At 42.2% G+C, this 22,717-nt stretch overlaps 1 protein-coding gene across 1 annotated transcript; it reads left to right on the top strand.

Moving 5' to 3' along the window:
* Window positions 1-8,403: 8,403 nt before the first annotated feature.
* On the top strand, window positions 8,404-22,448 carry LOC311304772 (G-protein coupled receptor family C group 6 member A-like; the record flags this gene model as incomplete). Its single annotated transcript, XM_084432006.1, has 6 exons — window positions 8,404-8,600; window positions 12,203-12,494; window positions 15,897-16,652; window positions 18,740-18,943; window positions 19,028-19,145; window positions 20,632-22,448. 6 exons carry the CDS (start codon window positions 8,404-8,406, stop codon window positions 21,768-21,770), a joined length of 2,706 nt encoding a protein of 901 aa, XP_084288132.1. The 3' UTR covers window positions 21,771-22,448.
* Between the last annotated feature and the right edge of the window lie 269 nt (window positions 22,449-22,717).

The following is a 22,717-nucleotide window of genomic DNA, read 5'->3' as shown; positions in this document are numbered from 1 at the left end:
AATCAATCAGATTTGAGGGACAAGTTTACAATCTATGTCATATATCACAACTTCTCAGTGTTTTCAACCACATAATATTTATTTTAGGTTTTAGACATATAAGTGAGAGTTTCACATGTACACACGAGTGTTTCACATGTACCCGCGAGTGTTTCACATGTACCCGCGAGTGTTTCACATTTACCTGCGAGTGTTTCACATTTACCAGCGAGTGTTTCACATTTACCAGCGAGTGTTTCACATGTACCCGCGAGTGTTTCACATGTACCCGCGAGTGTTTCACATGTACACGCGAGTGTTTCACATTTACCTGCGAGTGTTTCACATGTACCCGCGAGTGTTTCACATGTACCCGCGAGTGTTTCACATGTACACGCGAGTGTTTCACATGTACCCGCGAGTGTTTCACTTTCACATGTACCCGCGAGTGTTTCACATGTAATCGCGAGTGTTTCACATGTACCCGCGAGTGTTTCACATGTACCCGCGAGTGTTTCACATGTACCCGCGAGTGTTTCACATGTACACGTGAGTGTTTCACATGTATGAGTGTTTCACATGTACCCGTGAGTGTTTCACATGTATGAGTGTTTCACATGTATGAGTGTTTCACATGTACCCGTGAGTGTTTCACATGTACACGCGAGTGTTTCACATGTTCGGCCTCCCATAGGCTTCATGTCACCTCATACTGACTGTATTCATTTGAAGCTTTGCTCATGTAAACTCTCTCTCTGCTCTGTATCAATACTCTTAACTAACACTGCTTTAAACACGATCTACAGTTTAAACTGCTGTAGTTCTACAGTATTAGGAAAGTTACAGTATATACACTCAGAGTTTGTGCTCTGCATTCACCCATCAAAGTGCACAGACACACACACACACACACACACACACACTCTCTCTCTCTCTCTCTCTCTCTCTCTCTCTCTCTTCTCTCTCTCTCTCTCTCTCTCTCTCTCTCTCTCACACACACACACACACATACAATCACACACACATACAATCACACACACACACTCACTCCCACACACACACACACACACACACACACACACACACACACACACGTTGTGTCTCTGCATGTCATGTTTGAGTTGTGTATCTTTATTGTGTTTATCTCTGTGTGTGAGTGTGTGATGCTGCGCTGCATCTCCGGCCCTTTCACTCCACCTGCACAAAGACATGTTTATTTATTGTATAATAAAGATATATATTTCACAAAATTAATTTGTCAAATAGAATGAAAGTGTTTTTTGCGGCACATTCCTGACTGGAGGCAAGATAAAGATAACGATAAGAAAGTAATCAGAGGTCAAACCCGTGGCTCGACTCCTCTACTTATGGTTTTATCTTACACTCAGTGTTTACTGAAGAATCACGTTCATCCCGTTTTACTACATTCTCTGTTTCTGGTTTTAAAAAAAAATCCCTATTCTATCATTCTTCATCATTACTGGTTTAGCAGATAAAACATTGCACTATACAGACATTCAATGACATGAAAGGTCAAGATGTCGAACATTATACTGTATTACACCATAAACTCTGTGTGTGTGTGTGTGTGTGTGTGTGTGTGTGTGTGTGTGTGTGTGTGTGTGTGTGTGTGTGTGTGTGTGTGCCTTAAACCTCTTTACATTTCACTCTCACCACTTCTTTTACTTTATAGCTATAGCTTCAGTTGGTTGATTTGTCATTTCCCCGATCCCCCTTTCATCAGAAATGTTTCTTTGGTCAGGTTTGACGGTGGATTGATCACAGACCCGCTGAACCAGATCCTGAAATCTCTCCGTTCTACCAAACGTAAACAAATGTTACTGTAAACTCCACATTCCTCCAGATCTGCAGAAATGTGCCGGAGCAGGGGGATTTCCCTGAGAAACAGGTATTGTTCAGACACGGCCCGTTGTCTCTGGGTCCGCTATGATATTCTCAGCTCCCTGTACATGGTAGGAGACGTCAACATCGCCATCCTGAGCTCCATCCACTCTAAAGTGATCAACCTCCACAAGAGAACCAGACCTCAGCCCTTCGTCTGCACCGAGTGAGTATCCACACCTGTGAATCACCACACTAACACAGCACTCACATATTTACTATCTCACTTGGTATCATTACAGTAAAACACAGGGACAATGCATTTTTGTTTTTTAATAGTTGTGGGTTCCATGTACTATTATTATTATATTTAAAGGATTAGTTCACTTCAGAATTAAAACCTCCTGATAATTTACTCTGTCCCACGTCATCCAAGATGTTCATGTGTTTCTTTCTTCAGTCAAAAAGGAATGAAAGTTTTTGAGGAAAACACTCCAGGATTTTCTCCATATAGTGTCTTCAATGGGGTCCAATGGGTTGAAGGTCCAAATGTGAGTATCAGTGCAGCTTCAAAGTCTCGACACGATCCAGCCGAGGAATAAGAGTCTTATCTAGACAAACCAGCGGTCGCTACAAAGCTTTTATAACAAAAATAAACATTTTAGTGTTGAATTTATTACTTCAACATGTCAGCGGGACACATATTATCCTCTCATGCCGTTACAGATGCAGCATTTTGACTACTTCTGCACGAGATTAGAACATGTTTTTGTCATTTCTTTGGTCAAGAAAGAGTCTGAGTTTGTGATATATATTCTCCTACCAGTTTCCAGTTTTCTCTCTGTTTGGATGCACTTAAATTCACAGTAAGGACGCTTTCCTGTCATATAGCCTATCACATATGTACACTAGGGGTGTCGCAACATACCGGTGTTGACGATAATCGTGATATTCAAAGCATGAAATATCGACATTGTGTTAATTTAGAGTGTGACAATATACCGGTATTGGCGATAACCACAATGTTTAAAATTAATAGGACTCTTATGATAACATGACACGTAAATACTCCAGCACCAGTACCTGGTTGACCTCTCACGTGGCTGTATTGCACCCGCGGTCTTCAACGATGCATCATACTATGGTAGTTAAGCAGCGAGTTACGCCGTTGTTCGTGAAACGCACCCCAGTTTAGTTTTTCCACCCAAATTTCATCAACGGCCAGGTCGTGCAGGTTTGCTCTTTTCAAAATCAGGAAAATCAGACCCTTTCAGTCAGAGTATGCAACACAACTTCTTGTCCAAGTTCTTGTTATCTCAAGACTGGCCTACAGCAACGCTCTACTGGCAAAGAGAATCCATGTCACACCCGTCCTGGTCTCACTCCACTGGCTCCTAGTTACGTCCAGAATCAAATTTAAGGCTTTATCGCTCGCTTTAGTGAATGTGATTTCACCAGGTACAACATTACAATCAATCAATCAGATTTGAGGGACAAGTTTACAATCTATGTCATATATCACAACTTCTCAGTGTTTTCAACCACATAATGTTTATTTTAGGTTTTAGACATATAAGTGAGAGTTTCACATGTACACACCAGTGTTTCACATGTACCCGCGAGTGTTTCACATGTACACGCGAGTGTTTCACATGTACACGCGAGTGTTTCACATTTACACGCGAGTGTTTCACATGTACCCGCGAGTGTTTCACATGTACACGCGAGTGTTTCACATGTACCCGCGAGTGTTTCACATTTACCTGCGAGTGTTTCACATGTACCCGCGAGTGTTTCACATTTACCTGCGAGTGTTTCACATTTACCTGCGAGTGTTTCACATGTACACGCGTGTTTCACATGTACGAGTGTTTCACATGTACCTGCGAGTGTTTCACATGTACCTGCAAGTGTTTCACATGTACACGTGAGTGTTTTACATGTACCCGCGAGTGTTTCACATGTACCTGCGAGTGTTTCACATTTACCTGCGAGTGTTTCACATGTACCCGCGAGTGTTTCACATTTACCTGCGAGTGTTTCACATTTACCTGCGAGTGTTTCACATGTACACGCGTGTGTTTCACATGTACGAGTGTTTCACATGTACCTGTGAGTGTTTCACATGTACCTGCGAGTGTTTCACATTTACCTGCGAGTGTTTCACATGTACCTGTGAGTGTTTTACATGTACCCGCGAGTGTTTCACATGTACCTGCGAGTGTTTCACATTTACCTGCGAGTGTTTCACATGTACCTGCGAGTGTTTCACATGTACCTGCAAGTATTTCACATGTACCTGCGAGTGTTTCACATGTACCCGCGAGTGTTTCACATTTACCTGCGAGTGTTTCACATTTACCTGCGAGTGTTTCACATGTACACGCGTGTGTTTCACATGTACGAGTGTTTCACATGTACCTGCGAGTGTTTCACATGTACCTGCGAGTGTTTCACATTTACCTGCGAGTGTTTCACATGTACACGCGTGTGTTTCACATGTACCTGCGAGTGTTTCACATGTACCTGCGAGTGTTTCACATGTACCTGCAAGTGTTTCACATGTACCTGCGAGTGTTTCACATGTACCTGCGAGTGTTTCACATTTACCTGCGAGTGTTTCACATTTACCTGCGAGTGTTTCACATGTACACGCGTGTGTTTCACATGTACGAGTGTTTCACATTTACCCGCGATTGTTTCACATGTACCTGCGAGTGTTTCACATGTACCTGGGAGTGTTTCACATGTACACGCGAGTGTTTCACATGTACGAGTGTTTCACATGTACCTGCGAGTGTTTCACATGTACCTGGGAGTGTTTCACATGTACACGCGAGTGTTTCACATGTACCCGCGAGTGTTTCACATGTACACGCGAGTGTTTCACATGTACCCGCGAGTGTTTCACATTTACCTGCGAGTGTTTCACATGTACCCGCGAGTGTTTCACATTTACCTGCGAGTGTTTCACATTTACCTGCGAGTGTTTCACATGTACACGCGTGTTTCACATGTACGAGTGTTTCACATGTACCTGCGAGTGTTTCACATGTACCTGCAAGTGTTTCACATGTACACGTGAGTGTTTTACATGTACCCGCGAGTGTTTCACATGTACCTGCGAGTGTTTCACATTTACCTGCGAGTGTTTCACATGTACCCGCGAGTGTTTCACATTTACCTGCGAGTGTTTCACATTTACCTGCGAGTGTTTCACATGTACACGCGTGTGTTTCACATGTACGAGTGTTTCACATGTACCTGTGAGTGTTTCACATGTACCTGCGAGTGTTTCACATTTACCTGCGAGTGTTTCACATGTACCTGTGAGTGTTTTACATGTACCCGCGAGTGTTTCACATGTACCTGCGAGTGTTTCACATTTACCTGCGAGTGTTTCACATGTACCTGCGAGTGTTTCACATTTACCTGCGAGTGTTTCACATGTACCTGCGAGTGTTTCACATGTACCCGCGAGTGTTTCACATTTACCTGCGAGTGTTTCACATTTACCTGCGAGTGTTTCACATGTACGAGTGTTTCACATGTACCTGCGAGTGTTTCACATGTACCTGCGAGTGTTTCACATTTACCTGCGAGTGTTTCACATGTACACGCGTGTGTTTCACATGTACCTGCGAGTGTTTCACATGTACCTGCGAGTGTTTCACATGTACCTGCAAGTGTTTCACATGTACCTGCGAGTGTTTCACATTTACCTGCGAGTGTTTCACATGTACACGGGAGTGTTTCACATGTACCTGCGAGTGTTTCACATGTACCCGCGAGTGTTTCACCTTTACCCGCGATTGTTTCACATGTACACACGAATGTTTCACATTTACCTGCGAGTGTTTCACATGTACCTGCAAGTGTTTCACATGTACGAGTGTTTCACATGTACAAGTGTTTCACATGTACCTGCAAGTGTTTCACATGTACCCGCGAGTGTTTCACATGTACACGCGAGTGTTTCACATGTACACGTGAGTGTTTCACATGTACACGCGAGTGTTTCACATGTACCCGCGAGTGTTTCACATGTACACGCGAGTGTTTCACATGTACGAGTGTTTCACATTTACCTGCGAGTGTTTCACATGTACACGCGTGTGTTTCACATGTACGAGTGTTTCACATTTACCCGCGATTGTTTCACATGTACCTGCGAGTGTTTCACATGTACCTGGGAGTGTTTCACATGTACACGCGAGTGTTTCACATGTACGAGTGTTTCACATGTACCTGCGAGTGTTTCACATGTACCTGGGAGTGTTTCACATGTACACGCGAGTGTTTCACATGTACCCGCGAGTGTTTCACATGTACACGCGAGTGTTTCACATTTACCCGTGATTGTTTCACATGTACACGCGAGTGTTTCACATGTACCCGCGAGTGTTTCACATGTACACGCGAGTGTTTCACATTTACCCGTGATTGTTTCACATGTACCTGCGAGTGTTTCACATGTACACGCGAGTGTTTCACATTTACCTGCGAGTGTTTCACATGTACACGGGAGTGTTTCACATGTACCTGCGAGTGTTTCACATGTACCTGCGAGTGTTTCACATGTACCTGCGAGTGTTTCACATGTACCTGCGAGTGTTTCACATGTACCTGCGAGTGTTTCACATGTACACGGGAGTGTTTCACATGTACCTGCGAGTGTTTCACATGTACCTGCGAGTGTTTCACATGTACCTGCGAGTGTTTCACATGTACCTGCGAGTGTTTCACATGTACCTGCGAGTGTTTCACATGTACCTGCGAGTGTTTCACATGTACCCGCGAGTGTTTCACCTTTACCCGCGATTGTTTCACATGTACACACGAATGTTTCACATTTACCTGCGAGTGTTTCACATGTACCTGCAAGTGTTTCACATGTACCTGCAAGTGTTTCACATGTACGAGTGTTTCACATGTACGAGTGTTTCACATGTACCTGCAAGTGTTTCACATGTACCCGCGAGTGTTTCACATGTACACGCGAGTGTTTCACATGTACACGCGAGTGTTTCACATGTACACGCGAGTGTTTCACATGTACACGCGAGTGTTTCACATGTACCCGCGAGTGTTTCACATGTACCCGCGAGTGTTTCACATGTACACGTGAGTGTTTCACATGTACACGCGAGTGTTTCACATGTACCCGCGAGTGTTTCACATGTACACGCGAGTGTTTCACATGTACCTGCGAGTGTTTCACATGTACCCGCGAGTGTTTCACATGTATGAGTGTTTCACATGTGCACGCGAGTGTTTCACATGTACACGCGAGTGTTTCACATGTTCGGCCTCCCATAGGCTTCATGTCACCTCATACTGACTGTATTCATTTGAAGCTTTGCTCATGTAAACTCTCTCTCTGCTCTGTATCAATACTCTTAACTAACACTGCTTTAAACACGATCTACAGTTAAACTGCTGTAGTTCTACAGTATTAGGAAAGTTATATACATATACTCAGAGTTTGTGCTCTGCATTCACCCATCAAAGTGCACAGACACACACACACTCACACACACTCTCTCTCTCTCTCTCTCTCTCTCTCTCTCTCTCTCTCTCTCTCTCTCTCTCTCTCTCTCTCTCTCACACACACACATACAATCACTCACACACTCACTCACACACACACACACACACACACACACACACACACACACACACACACACACACACACACACACACACACACACATGTTGTGTCTCTGCATGTCATGTTTGAGTTGTGTATCATTATTGTGTTTATCTCTGTGTGTGAGTGTGTGATGCTGCACTGCATCTCCGGCCCTTTCACTCCACCTGCACAAAGACATGTTTATTGTATAATAAAGAAATATATATTTCACAAAATTAATTTTGTCAAATAGAATGAAAGTGTTTTTTGCGGCACATTCCTGACTGGAGGCAAGATAAAGATAACGATAAGAAAGTAATCAGAGGTCAAACCCGTGGCTCGACTCCTCTACTTATGGTTTTATCTTACACTCAGTGTTTACTGAAGAATCACGTTCATCCCGTTTTACTACATTCTCTGTTTCTAAAAAATCCCTATTCTATCATTCTTCATCATGACTGGTTTAGCAGATAAAACATTGCACTATACAGGAGACATTCAATGACATGAAAGATGTCGAACATTATACTGTATTACACCATAAACTCTGTGTGTGTGTGTGTGTGTGTGTGTGTGTGCGCCTCAAACCTCTTTACATTTCACTCTCACCACTTCTTTTACTTTATAGCTATAGCTTCAGTTGGTTGATTTGTCATTTCCCCGATCCCCCTTTCATCAGAAATGTTTTTTGGTCAGGTTTGACGGTGGATTGATCACAGACCCGCTGAACCAGATCCTGAAATCTCTCCGTTCTACCAAACGTAAACAAATGTTACTGTAAACTCCACATTCCTCCAGATCTGCAGAAATGTGCCGGAGCAGGGGGATTTCCCTGAGAAACAGGTATTGTTCAGACACGGCCAGTCCTCCGGTTCACGTCACCCAAAAAGCAGAACCAGTTTACAATAAATAGATGCTTGATTTGATGTGTGTGCTCATGTTCTTTCGCGATGGTGTCCCGGCTGGATCTGCGTGTGCTGGCCCTGCTGATGCTGAGCTCGGGTCTCTGGGTCCACTGTGATATTCCCAGCTCCCTGTGCGGAGCGTACATGGTAGGAGACGTCAACATCGCCATCCTGAGCTCCATCCACTCTAAAGTGATCAACCTCCACAAGAGAACCAGACCTCAGCCCTTCGTCTGCACCGAGTGAGTATCCACACCTGTGAACCACCACACTAACACAGCACTCACATATTTACTATGTTTACTGAGTGTTTAACAGTTCAGTTCTTTGAAATCTCACTTGGTATCATTACAGTAAAACACAGGGACAATTTTTGTTTTTTAATAGTTGTGAGTTCCATGTACTATTATTTTTATATTTAAAGGATTAGTTCACTTCAGAATTAAAACCTCCTGATAATTTACTCTGTCCCACGTCATCCAAGATGTTCATGTGTTTCTTTCTTCAGTCGAAAAGGAATTTAGGTTTTTGAGGAAAACACTCCAGGATTTTCTCCATATAGTGTCTTCAATGGGGTCCAATGGGTTGAAGGTCCAAATGTGAGTTTCAGTGCAGCTTCAAAGTCTCGACACGATCCAGCCGAGGAATAAGAGTCTTATCTAGACAAACCAGCGGTCGCTACAAAGCTTTTATAACAAAAATAAAAAAATTTGTTATGAATTTATTACTTCAACATGTCAGTGGGACACATATTATCCTCTCATGCCGTAACAGATGCAGCATTTTGACTACTTCTGCACGAGATTAGAATTATCTTATCGAGATTAGACATGTTTTTATCCTTTCTTTGGTCAAGAAAGAGTCTGAGTTTGTGATATATATTCTCCTACCAGTTTTCTCTCTGTTTGGATGCACTTAAATTCACAGTAAGGACGCTTTCCTGTCATATAGCCTATCACATATGTACACTAGGGGTGTCGCAAATTCGCAATATACCGGTGTTGACGATAATCGTGATATTCAAAGCATGAAATATCGACATTGTGTTAATTTAGAGTGTGACAATATACCGGTATTGGCGATAACCACAATGTTTCAAATTAATAGGACTCTTATGATAACATGACACGTAAATACTCCAGCACCAGTACCTGGTTGACCTCTCAGGTGGCTGTATTGCACCCGCGGACACCTATCAAATAAGACGACGACGCAGCACTCGCCTGTGCCGAACAATTATTCTTAAGACACGAAACGAGCGGTTTGTGTGAGAAAACGAACAGTATTTATATTGTTTTTACCTCTTATACACAGCCACGTCCAAGTGATCTGAGGGCGCGCGCGCATCCTGGTGTGTGACGTGTACGCAGACTGGTGCATAGATATATACACTAGATGTCGCCTTAAAGACATTCGTTCCAATGAACTGCCGTAGACAAGGCGAAATCTAGTGTATATATCTATGCACCAGTCTGCGTACACGTCAGATCAGATCACATGGACGTGGCTGTGTATAAGAGTTAAAACGATATAAATACTGTTCGTTTTCTCACACAAACCGCTCGTTTCGTGTCTTAGGCCATCAATGTGTACTTACGATGGGGAATTGTTTAATTTGGACGACGGGGAATTGTTTTAATTTGGACTCTGTGCGTGCTCTTTGAGACAGTGACCATAGACCTGCATTATACGACTGACAGACAAGAACGGTTTGACCAAAAAATATCAAAATTGAAACTACTGCGGAAAAAAAGACACCTACATCTTGGATGCCCTTGAGGTAAGCTAAAACATACCAAAATTTAATTTCAAAGTGAACTATCCCTTTAAACTTATATTTGTACCGTTTATATGTGTCTATTAAACACTAATTTAATAGTGTTACCAAAAAAAAAGAGTTGGGTTGATTTTCCCACACTTTTCTGAGAGCCTTTTGTCTCCCCTCCCACAAACGCTTGGATTCTCTGCTGGATGGAATGTTCATATTCATGTTTGAAAGTCACAGAAACCACTTAGACTATGAGTGAGTGATATGTTGTCATGTTATTATCATACTTTCGGTGATATGTCTGTGTTTATGTTCTGGTGCACGGCACATAGCGTTACCTGACACACGCCCACCTACTCTTATCCACGGCTCTCTGTGTGCCGCTGTTGCTTGGAAAGGCAGTGGTGTCAGCAGCATGAAGGTCCCGTGACCGCTGGTAGATGATATAGTATAACCTTATTTGTAGTTTTATAAAATTATACATTTCTCATGGCCGGTTTTCAGGGATGACTTAACTCCAGACATGACTCCCGCTTCTTCTCAGATTTGAGAAAGGGGGCGGGGCTAGGTCGAGTTTTGAAACACGACACCCATTGGTTGCCCGGGTTCTACGTAGCAAAATACATCAAATTCTAACTGGGCCGTTTAGCTTGGAGGCGGTCTAGTTTTGTGGGGGGTGGAGAAATGGCGGCAGTGAGCGATTTCACATTTTCACAGCTTTCAATTTACACCCTGAGCCTATATGACACACAGAATCCCATAAAAACCCATATGGGACCTTTAAATGTATGACTTTACTCCAATAAAGAAAAACAGGTTAATGCGTTTACAAGGGTACCTCCACTCTAAGAGTCTCCACTCTACCTGTGTCCACAGGTAATTTCTGCACTATATCTCTCCACTCTCTACCTGTGTCCGCAGGTAATCTCTCCACTCTCTATCTGTGTCCGCAGGTAATCTCTCCACTCTACCTGTGTCCGCAGGTAATCTCTCCACTCTCTACCTGTGTCCGCAGGTAATCTCTCCACTCTACCTGTGTCCGCAGGTAATCTCTCCACTCTACCTGTGTCCGCAGGTAATCTCTCCACTCTACCTGTGTCGGCAGGTAATCTCTCAACTCTACCTGTGTCTGCAAGTAATCTCTCCACTCTACCTGTGTCCGCAGGTAATCTCTCCACTCTACCTGTGTCCGCAGGTAATCTCTCCACTCTACCTGTGTCCGCAGGTAATCTCTCCACTCTCTACCTGTGTCCGCAGGTAATCTCTCCACTCTACCTGTGTCCGCAGGTAATCTCTCCACTCTCTACCTGTGTCCGCAGGTAATCTCTCCACTCTACCTGTGTCCGCAGGTAATCTCTCCACTCTACCTGTGTCCGCAGGTAATCTCTCCACTCTACCTGTGTCCGCAGGTAATCTCTCCACTCTACCTGTGTCCGCAGGTAATCTCTCCACTCTACCTGTGTCCGCATGTAATCTCTCCACTCTCTACCTGTGTCCGCAGGTAATCTCTCCACTCTACCTGTGTCGGCAGGTAATCTCTCAACTCTACCTGTGTCTGCAAGTAATCTCTCCACTCTACCTGTGTCCGCAGGTAATCTCTCCACTCTACCTGTGTCCGCAGGTAATCTCTTCACTATACGTCTCCACTTTCTACCTGTGTCCTCAGGTAATCTCTCCACTATATCTCTCCAATCTCTCCACTCTACCTGTGTCCACAGGTAATCTTGTGAAAACTTCTATAAAATGAGCGATGGTTTGTCTAGATAAGACTCTTATTCCTCGGCTGGGATCATGTAGAACCTTTGAAGCTGCTCTGAAACTGTAATTTGGACCTTCAACCAGTTGGACCCCATTGAAGTCCACTATATGGAGAAAAATCCTGGAATGTTTTCCTCAAAAACCTTCATTTCTTTTTGACTGAAGAAAGAAAGATATGAACATCTTGGATAATGTGGGGGAGAGTAAATTATCAGGACATTTTAATTCTGAAGTGAACTACTCTTTTAATAACAAATAATCATACAGCTGGTCAGCTAAGAAATGAATACTAAGAAGTGTCTTTCTCTATATTTCCAGTTTTGATCTGATCCCATTTCTACAATCGCTGGGTGCCATCTACACAATCGAAGAAATCAACAACTCTTCGTTACTTCCGGGGATTAAGCTGGGATATGAAGTGTGTGATTCGTGTGCTTCTCCCACCAAAGCTCTGCACTGTGTGGAGCATCTGCTGGCTGTTAACGGGTCGCTCCCAGCGCTCTCAGACTACTCCGACTTCCGTGCTCCGGTGAAAGTTCTTCTGGCAGAGAGGTACTCTGAGCTGTCCATCGCCATCGCCAAGCTCCTCAGCCTCTACCTGTTTCCGCAGGTAATCTCCTCAGCCTCTACCTGTGTCCGCAGGTAATCTCTCCACTCTACCTGTGTCTGCAGGTAATCTATCCACTCTCTAATCTCTCTCTCTCAACTCTCTACCTGTGTCCGCAGGTAATCTATCCACTCTCTAATCTCTCTCTCTCAACTCTCTACCTGTGTCTGCAGGTAATCTATCCACTCTCTAATCTCTCTCTCTCAACTCTCTACCTGTGTCCGCAGGTAATCTATCCACTCTCTAATCTCTCTCTCTCAACTCTCTACCTGTGTCTGCAGGTAATCTATCCACTCTCTAATCTCTCTCTCTCAACTCTCTACCTGTGTCTGCAGGTAATCTATCCACTCTCTAATCTCTCTCTCTCCACTCTCTACCTGTGTCCGCAGGTAATCTCTGAAAATAGCTTCAGAATATGGCTAAGTGTATAACTGTTAAGTTTGTTGTACAAAGGTGCTACATAGGCTGAGATGTTTCTACTGGAGAATGACAAAAAACTCATTTTGAGAAAACGGCAGTTAAAGATTTAAATAGCTCAAAATGAGATTCCATCATTAGCTTTAAATCCCCCTTTGGACATTCATGATTGGTTACTGATAGAAAGGAAATGCCCATATTTGGGTTACATAGCGTTGTGCAGGAGACTCAGAGCTTTATAACGATACCGGTCATGGCAGACTTCAGTAAACAAACAGAACTCGGCATGTCGCGTTGGAATGCTAACTTCTTGGTAAATTAGGGAGAAACTTACTTACTACCGCAAGTAAACAAAATGTAATAAAATAAACATCTTAATGTATATTTTTAACGTTTTTTTTTTTATAGCAGCTTGAAAGAACACATATTGAAGGAGTAATCTAGCCCAAAATCTCAAAACTGACCACAGCATGAAAAATCGGTGTTTTTGCCTGCCGTGTCTCGCCTTAAGTCTGAAAAAACAGAGATTCTAATTATTGGACAAAAAAACTTCCTCACGTAATAACCTAGAATACTGTCTAACACTTGATGGCTGCTCTGTTAAGTCTTCGTCGTCCGTTAGGAACCTGGGTGTGCTCTTTGATACCAATCTTTCATTTGAAAGTCACGTGTCTAGTATCTGTAAAACCGCATTCTTCCATCTTAAAAATATATCTAAATTACGCCATATGCTCTCATTGACAAATGCGGAACAATTAGTTCATGCGTTCATGACATCAAGGCTAGATTTTTGTAATGCTATTATAGGTGGTTGCCCTGCACGCTTAAAGTCCGCGTGAACCGGAAGTTGCAAACGACTTTTCTCCAGTGCTGTGACGTATTTCCCAGTGAAAAGGAATATTGAACAGAGGGCAGGGTTTTACTCTAGCGCTCCTCCTCTCCATCTCTCGCTCATTACAGACTAACGATTTGAGGGGAGTGGTTAAGCGTTTCCCAAACCAAGCCGTCAAACCTACGTCATCAGAGAAGGTCCTCCAAGGCAGAGGGGAGGGGCATTTTCAGATTTTGATTAAAGATTACGAAGCCAAAAAATTTTTTTCTGTGTTTTAACTTGCACGGATTAATTGTTCACAACAAGACTAGTAATATGCGCTAACAAAGTAAATAGGGTCCATTTTGATTTCATGCCGACTTTAAAGCTGCAGTCGGCAAGTCTGGCAGATTGAGGGGACTTTATGTTTACAACTCTCATGCCCCTCCCCCACTACCACCAAGCACCCTCCCATCGAGTTCGTGCTCGTCAGTGTGTGTGCACCAGATTTTCTGTGAACGCACCCGTCTCTTCAGCATCGAAGCATCATTTTCTTTTCTTTGGTTGTTTTGGACCTCCTAGCTTCTGGTTGTTAACCGAGGAATTGGAAGCTTGTTAGTAGATTTTCTCTCCGCCGTCACGCTTCGTACAATCCAACACACCTGCGAACTTCAGGCGTGTGCATGTGATATTGTAACGTGCGCGAGAGGGGAGGGGGGATCTGTGGCGTGTGCATGAACTGTGATTGACAGTCAGATCTCACACAGCCCTGCGCTGATTGGACCAGAAGAACCGGGAGAGGTGGATTTTTGCAAAACAAATAACAGGCTCCAGGTGGAGGTAGAAGCGCGGGTTTTTTTCTAAAACCGGCTGATTTATGTTGTTCTGACGGAGCATAGTGTCGGTTTCAGTGAATATGATCAAAAAAATCTTGCCGACGGCAGCTTTAATGAACAAACTACGGCTGGTCCAAAATGCAGCACCTCGAGTTCTTACCAGAACCAGGAAGTATGACCATATTAGCCCAGTTCTAGCCCGGTTTTAGCCCGTTGAATTTGTGTGACCAGCTTGAATCAGATGCGCGGGGGAATCTTCCATCCTGACACAAACGTCCCAATCAAGCAGATGAAAATGACACCGTGTCCTAATCTGACGATATGCGATAAGATTGCTGTGACAGAACAGAAGAGCTCTGTGGGCGGGGTTTGTCTGCACTCTCAACCAAATCAGTCCAAAATCAGCCAATCATAAGAGCTTGTGGGCGGGGTTTGTCTGCACTCGCAACCAGATCAGTCCAAAATCAGCCAATCATAAGAGCTTGTGGGCGGGGTTTGTCTGCACTCACAACCAAATCAGTCCAAAATCAGCCAGTCAGAAGAGCTTGTGGGCGGAGTCTCTCTGCACTCAGTCCAAAATCAGCCAATCAGAAGAGCATGTATATCTCATAAATATTCCGCCATTTTAACATTATTAAAAGCACAAACTGAGTGACTGAAACAGTCTTTGTCATAGAATACACTTGTTTGTCCAGAGTTTGAACATTCTTGTTTCCTTTTATTTCTTTTCAGGATCTGAGGTCAATTGTGTTGTTTCGTTATGGCTATAAAAGGCAAACAAAATAATGTTCAAACTCACAATAAATGATATTAGCATTAAATAAAGCACATAATTAGCACATGAGAATATCATTGTCATATTTTGCATGATGTTGTTTCAGCCGCGTTGTTGCAGGGATAGAAACCGTTAATAAAACAATAAGGATCATTAGTTAACATCAGTTAACTACATTAGTTAGTTACCATGAACTAATAATTAACTGCACTTCTACAGCATTTATTAATCTTTGTTCATGTTAATTTCAACATTTACTAATGCATTATTAAAATCAAAAGTTTGTATTATCATCTAAAATCTGTATTTATATTAACAAACATTAACAAAGATGAACAAATACAGTAACAAATGTATTGCTCATTGTTAGTTCATGTTAGTTAATGCATTAATTAATGTTAAGGTTTATTAAACCTTATTGTAAAGAGTTACCAGACCGTTTCTAAAATAGAATTGTCTCATATTGGACTAAACTCTGATTAACGTGGAAAAGACGTTGATTGCATGTTGCAGCGTCACATCTGTTTAGGACCCGGTGTTAAGGCATGATGTTTATCTGCCAACAGGTCAGCACCTCATCCTCTGCTCCGGTCCTGAGCGACAAACTGCGGTACCCATCCTTCATGCGTGTGATTCCCAGTGACATCTACCAGGCTCAGGCGCTGGTCAAGCTCATGACTCATTTCTCATGGAACTGGGTCGGTGTCGTGTACGGAGATGATGACTACGGGAGAGCGGCCTACCAAAGCTTCGTGCAACAGTCAGCTGGAACGATATGTGTCGATTTTGAGAAAATGGTAACGCACTACTTGGACCACGTCGATGTGGACAAGTACATCAAAGAAGCTGCTAAGAGCATTAGAGAGTCTCGCGCCAAGGTGGTGCTGCTCATCCTGAAGCCACAGCTGGTGGAGAAACTTTTCAAGGAGATGATCCAAACCAACACAAGCAGAGTCTGGATCGCGAGCGACGCCTGGGCCCTTTACCGGCCCTTAACAAAGATGACCGACATAAACAAAGTGGGTAAAATCTTTGGCTTTTCCTTTACCATGGGAAACATACCAGGGTTTACAGACTACTTGAGAAACCTCAGGCCGACGCCAGGAGGAAGAAATGACTTCATAGAAGAGTACAAGCAGCTGAGACTGAACTGCTCGCTTTGGCCCAGGGACTGCTCCACAGATGACGTGCTGTACGCAGTGGACCTGAGAGAGGCCTACATGGAGAGGGTGGCCATATATGCTATAGCACACGGGCTCAGGACACTGCTGGACTGCAACCACACCGCCTGCTCCGGAGACAACAACTTCCCTCCCTGGAAGGTGAGATCTCTCAAGCCCACGGCGCTTAGAACTTACAATAAGAGGAGACACTTCCCCGTGAGGTTCAGCTGGTTAACATGATGTTTATTAGGTTAATGCTCATTGTTAACTCATGCTCGTTCGCAATACATTAACTGATGCTAATTGTTGCAAGTGTTTATATATTAAAAATGCATTTGTATATGTAGAAATCAACGTTAACCTAGATCTAGAACCTAAAACCACATTACCGCTATACATTTGCATAATTTCCAACAAAATAAAATGGACTGAATATTGCCTGTCGAATATTATAGGTTGTAATTTTTAAACAGACTGAATATTTTAGAAGTGAAGTCTGGATGGCGAATGTGGATTATTGAATTTTAAATAATGAAAATGTGAGTGAAATGTTTTGAACTGAAATATTCACAGCTTAAATATACAACCATGTTGATTTTCAGACCCTAAAAGGCAAGCCCTGAAAATACAGTGCATTAAAATGCAAGAACTGTTAAAGCAGCCCTATTCAGCTTTTTGCCGCTTTTTGCTCACGTGTTTCTCTATAGAGCTCCCCCTACAGCTTCGGAATAGATATTTGACAACACTGTCGTCAAAACTCGTTGGCGACTCGCCCCCCTCCCCCTCGCAAGACCTGATATCACGCGATACTTCCTGACGCTGAGGCCGCCGGCCCAAAGTTGCAAGGGTGGTTTTTCCGCTCACAGGCGCTCGGGGGGTGCGAGACGACCACCATTCAACCCTAAAACAGTCATATAACCATAGAGCATCACAGTCCCGCCCACAGCCGGTGCCGGAAGTAAAAATTCAATACAATTTCTCCATTGACAGTTGGGATATAAGCCATAAAAACGTAACCATACATGGTAGACTTAAAACCAGCTACGGCTGTACTAAGCGATTGTATATGCTCATATAACCGCCAAAAGTTCATGGGGCACTAACCTTGTTTTGGGATAAATGCCTTTTATTCGCGATGTCTTGGAGAAGTACTTCATTACCCACAATCCTGAACAATCCCACAATCCCACAGTGATGCATCTGATTGGTGGAGCTCGTGTAACTGTCTGGTTAAACCCCGCGAAAGTCCGTGAAGACTGAAGATCATTAAAAAAAAAGACGTGTTGACCACTGAGCGGTGATTGCAGTCAGGTACAAAGCACTGCACCATGTTGCTAACGTTATCGTTAACCGCTTTTCACACACGCACACAATATAAAATACACGATAAAATACACGATGATAAATATAAAATTCAATACACAATACCTATAAAAAACACTATTATTTACACGATTACTACTGAAAGAACTGCTATAAACTGCACAAGAAAAAGTTCGCGTGGCTGTCGTCAGATTTGAAAGTCGCTCTAAAGGCTCTTTCGCGGTTGTGGCTTCAGTCGACTTCAGTGAGGCGCGGTGGTTTATGGGATGAGTAGTTCCTTCGCTCGGAAATGAAAATATGTACACAGTCTTGTACCTTTGACTTTTTTGGGATTTTCTCGTCGTTTTTTCACTCGAAATAATATGTTGTATGCCTATGAGTTCAGCCGTAGCTGGTTATCCTCAGACATGCTCTAAAACTCTTTAGATACGGATTTTCCAAAACGTCAATGGGAGAAATGAATGGGAAATTTACTTCCGGCACCTAAGCGCTCTCGGGCTGTGGGCGGGACTGTGATGCTCTATTCCAATGACTCCGAAGCTGTTCGGTTAAGGTAAAAAAGTTACTTAGGTCACCTTTAAAGCAATATTTTACTTTTTATTTTTCAATTAGTGCAATTCAACAAGCTTTTTTATTTCAAATATATTTGTCATTAATTTACTTCCATAGTCATGTGACCATCAGAAAACCGTGTACATGCGAATATGGCATTGCAAAATTAACTTAAAATCTCAGGGGAACTTCAAACAAATATTTTACATCTAAAACGTTCAGCTGAAAAAAATTGATAAATGCTGTTTATTGTTCATAGATAATAGAATTTAACCTTACTGTAAAGTGTTACCAAGATCAAACACAACATTCTCCAGTGTTTTTGTTTCTCCCAATTGTTTAATCTCAAGAACACTTGTACTCTTTTGCAGCTATTGGAAAGTATGCACAGTGTGAATTTCACACTCGATGGCACTAGATATTTCTTTGACGAAAACGGTGACTTTGTGGATGGTTACGACCTCATAATGTGGCAGGAAAAAGGTGATGAACGAAGTATTGAAATTGTGGGGAAATTCCTCTTGAAAAAAGGAGACGTGGAGATCCTCAGTGAATACCAGTCGATAAATGAGAGCGTGAGTTGTGCTGTCTCTACTTTTGCTATTCTCTCGACCACCGCCACAAGAAAACAACCATGATGTGTCTCTTTTGTCCTCCAGCTACCCTTGGCCAGGTGCTCAGAACCTTGCGGTCCTGGCACTGCGAAGAACCAGTCCAAGATCCCCTGCTGCTACAACTGCGTTGAATGTGCTGAGGGAAAATATACTGATGGATACGGTAAATCAGAATTCATTCACAGATTCACTAGGAAATTTTTGATGCAGAGTATCTGACTACAAATAGCAGAACACAGCAACACTGGAAGATTGTATTATTATTATTCATATTATTATTGAAATTATTGAGTTAAGCCAAACCCATCAGTCAAAACAAAAAGTTGTGACAAAATATGTAGTAAATTAATTTGCATTTTTCACTGCAGTATGTCACACCCAGAGGTATTTCTTTCCAACAAGCCTATTATTTTAACTCTTTCCCCGCCATTGACGGAATTTTCAAAACGTAAAACTTTTTATAAGTTTTGGCCGTTCATGTACACGACAACAGCGTTTTGAGTGCCTGAAAGCGCAAGTTTTTGAAAACTGTCTCCGCGTAAACAACAGAAACGGGAATCTTCGAAGACGATGACGTCATGCACATGCGTATTACATGTTCAGTCTATAGTGTTTAATCGCCATCTAGTGGCCTGGCAGCAGAATACAGCGTTTTTAGTCATTTCTGCGCATCTATGTGAATGGGGATTGATTTGACAATGTTGTCGTCTGTTTTCTCCGTTTTAAGCATATTGTTGTTGTGTAAACGTATCCTTAGACAAAAACAGGAATTTCTCAGCTTTTTACTCACCATTGAATTACACCATTAACAAATCCCAATCAGAGACATGGGTAACAAGCCCTAATATTAGCTGTTTCCAAATACCAATAATAGAGAAAAAAAAACTTGTTAGGGCTGATAGCGATATACAGTCAAGCCAAAATTTATTCAGACACTTTTAACATTTCTCACATTATCACAGTTTATTCGCTATAGTTTAGAAAATGGTAATAAAACATGACAAGAACTCAAGAGTTATCAACTCAGTTGATATTTCACTGGTTTTGTCCATACTTCTGTTAGACTGACTCACAAATTCAATGTTTAATATCTGTCAGCTGTTAAATTTAACTACACAATTAGATAATAGCAGTTTTGTTCAGTCTGTGGTGTAAAAGTCACATTAGCAAATTAAAGAAAAAACACTTCAGCAAAACATGGTCAGGTTAAAGTGTCTGAATTTTTGGGTATAATATGTCACAGTTTACTTTATTTTGCTCTCCTCACTTACAAAAATTAACTTTACCCCTGGTTTCACAGACAGGGCTTAAGACTAGTCCTAGACTAAAATGTAAGTCTGAGCTGTTTCCACTGAAATAAACTTGCACTGACTGATCTTAAAAATATATCAGTGCCTTTTTAGTTTTAAGATGCACATCGGTAATGTTTTTTTCTAAGCATGTTTATAAAAATTACTTAAATGTCCTAATTGATCTATGGTCTAATCCTGGCTTAGTCTAAGCCCTGTCTGTGAAACCGGGCCATAGTGTCCTGCACACACTAGAAAAATAAAAATAAAAATTATATCTGGTGTCTGAATAATTTTTGGTTTGACTTGTGCTTTCCTAGTTCAAATTTGATGACAAAACAAGTGCATTTTCCTTTTCAGATTTCCCCGAATGCCTGAAATGTCCCGAAGGAAAATGGTCTACTCCGGGAGCAAGTGAATGCGAGTATTTCCAGGAGATTTATCTGGTGTGGAATGGCAGTTATCCCATAGCTTTGTTAGTGGCCACAGTGATAGGCTTGATTCTAGTGTTCACCTCCTTCATCATTTTCAGTGTGCACAGAAACACCACAGTCATCCGAAAGGCTGACAACACGATGTCTTGTTTCATGTTCCTGGGGCTGACGGTCAGCTTCGCCAGCGTGATCATGTTCATCGGCCCGCCGAACGAGCACCAGTGCAGGGCTCAGCAAGTCTTGTACGGTCTCGGGTTCACCCTCTGCGTTTCCTGCATCCTGGTCAAAGCCTACCGCACTTTCCTGGCTTTCCTGGCCTTTGATCCGGACAAGCAGCACCAGCTTAAAAAGCTCTACAAGCCTGTTATCAATTTAGTCCTGCTTACCGGTGCTCAAGGAATCATCCTGTTGTTCTGGATGACTCTGGGAAAGTCTCCTCAACCAGATAGAAAGTGGCCTGAGACTGGCCTAAAAATATATGTTGTCTGCGACGAGGGCTCTATCATAGGTTTTGTGGTGATGCATGGTTACATTGCTCTATTGGCCTTCATCTGTTTCTTTCTTGCATTCAAGGGTAGAAAAGTGCCACATGATTTCAACGAGACTGGCGTCATCATCTTCAGCATATTGATTCATCTGTTTGTCTGGCTTTGCTTTATTCCCATTTATATTGAAAGAAACAAGACCGAACAGCGGCACATTGTTCAGGCCTCGGCCATCCTGGCATCCAACTATGGCATAATCTTGTGTCATTTTATCCCAAAGTGCTACATAGTCCTGTGGGAGCTGTCGGAGAACTCGAGGGCATCGATCATGGGGAGGTTGGCTAGACGCATTAAAGAGGACACAGCCACCGCGAACATTACCGTACTACATGAAGCAGGCCGGACCACTCCAGGCGTCACCAGTCCTGGTGTAGCACCATCAGGGAAAGAGATCAGTGTCATTTCTAAAGATGTTTTCATTACTAACAAGACTGATGATTTTTTTAATATGGATAGAGGCGGTACAGATCCCCCAGTGCCCCGCCATTTACCGGTGACGCATAGACACACTACGAGATAATTCCAGCAACAAACAAACCCTTCCTTGGCCAGAACAGTGAATCTTTCAGACTTAAATTATCTGGATTTTTCATCTTCTGCAAAAATGCTTTTCTTACTTAATATTTTTGTCTTGTTTCCAGTCCAAATATCTAAAAATTCTTAAATCAAGATGCATCTACTAGACGAGTAAAATGACATAAGATATTATGTCTGGTTTTCTGGGGGGAAAAATGTAAGTGATTTTTCAAAATTAAGTGATTTGTTGCTTAAAAAAGCAAAATTATCTGCCAATGGGGTAAGAAAAATAATCTTACTTTTGATTTATATTCGCAGAAAACAAGACATAATATCGTGTGGCATTTTACTACTTTAGTAAAGACATCTTGATTTAAGAATCTTTAGATATTTGGACTGGAAACCAGACAAAATACTATACTGCATGTAACCTATGAAAGTTGCTAAAACAGTGATTTGATGAATTTTGCTGTATGTTTTTTATATATTTAACTTAACAGGGAGTCTGCATTCACGTAACGGTGAAGTGTGTAATCCTAAAAATAACGAACCAAACCGTTGAAATTACACTCCTCTTTCTGTACTGTTTCTTTTTGCATATTGTATATGTAAAGCTGTACATTTAATAAACTATAAAAACTGATTTGAGCTTTGAACTTTAATGCCATTATCAGCATCTGCCACTGCTTGTGATTCTTGTGATCATTTTGCCCTGTTTAACCTTTAATCGCTGTTAAAAAAGGATAACACTTAAGATGTTTGGGGTCATTTTGACCCCAAACTTTTAAAGAGCGATTGCATAAGGAAATATACATTTTTTAAATGGAAAACTATATATCATTTTTTTTATTTACTTCTCAACTATACATTTATGCTGTGTTTTTGTGGAAATTTTGAAGTTTTTTACCTATTTACTGCACAATTACATAACTAGGCCATAAATTGGCTCAT

Source organism: Rutilus rutilus (genome assembly GCF_951802725.1).
Source record: "Rutilus rutilus genome assembly, chromosome: 15".
Lineage (NCBI taxonomy): Eukaryota > Metazoa > Chordata > Actinopteri > Cypriniformes > Leuciscidae > Rutilus > Rutilus rutilus.
The sequence above is the reverse complement of the archived record's forward strand: the minus strand, read 5'-3'. Positions and strand labels throughout refer to the sequence as shown.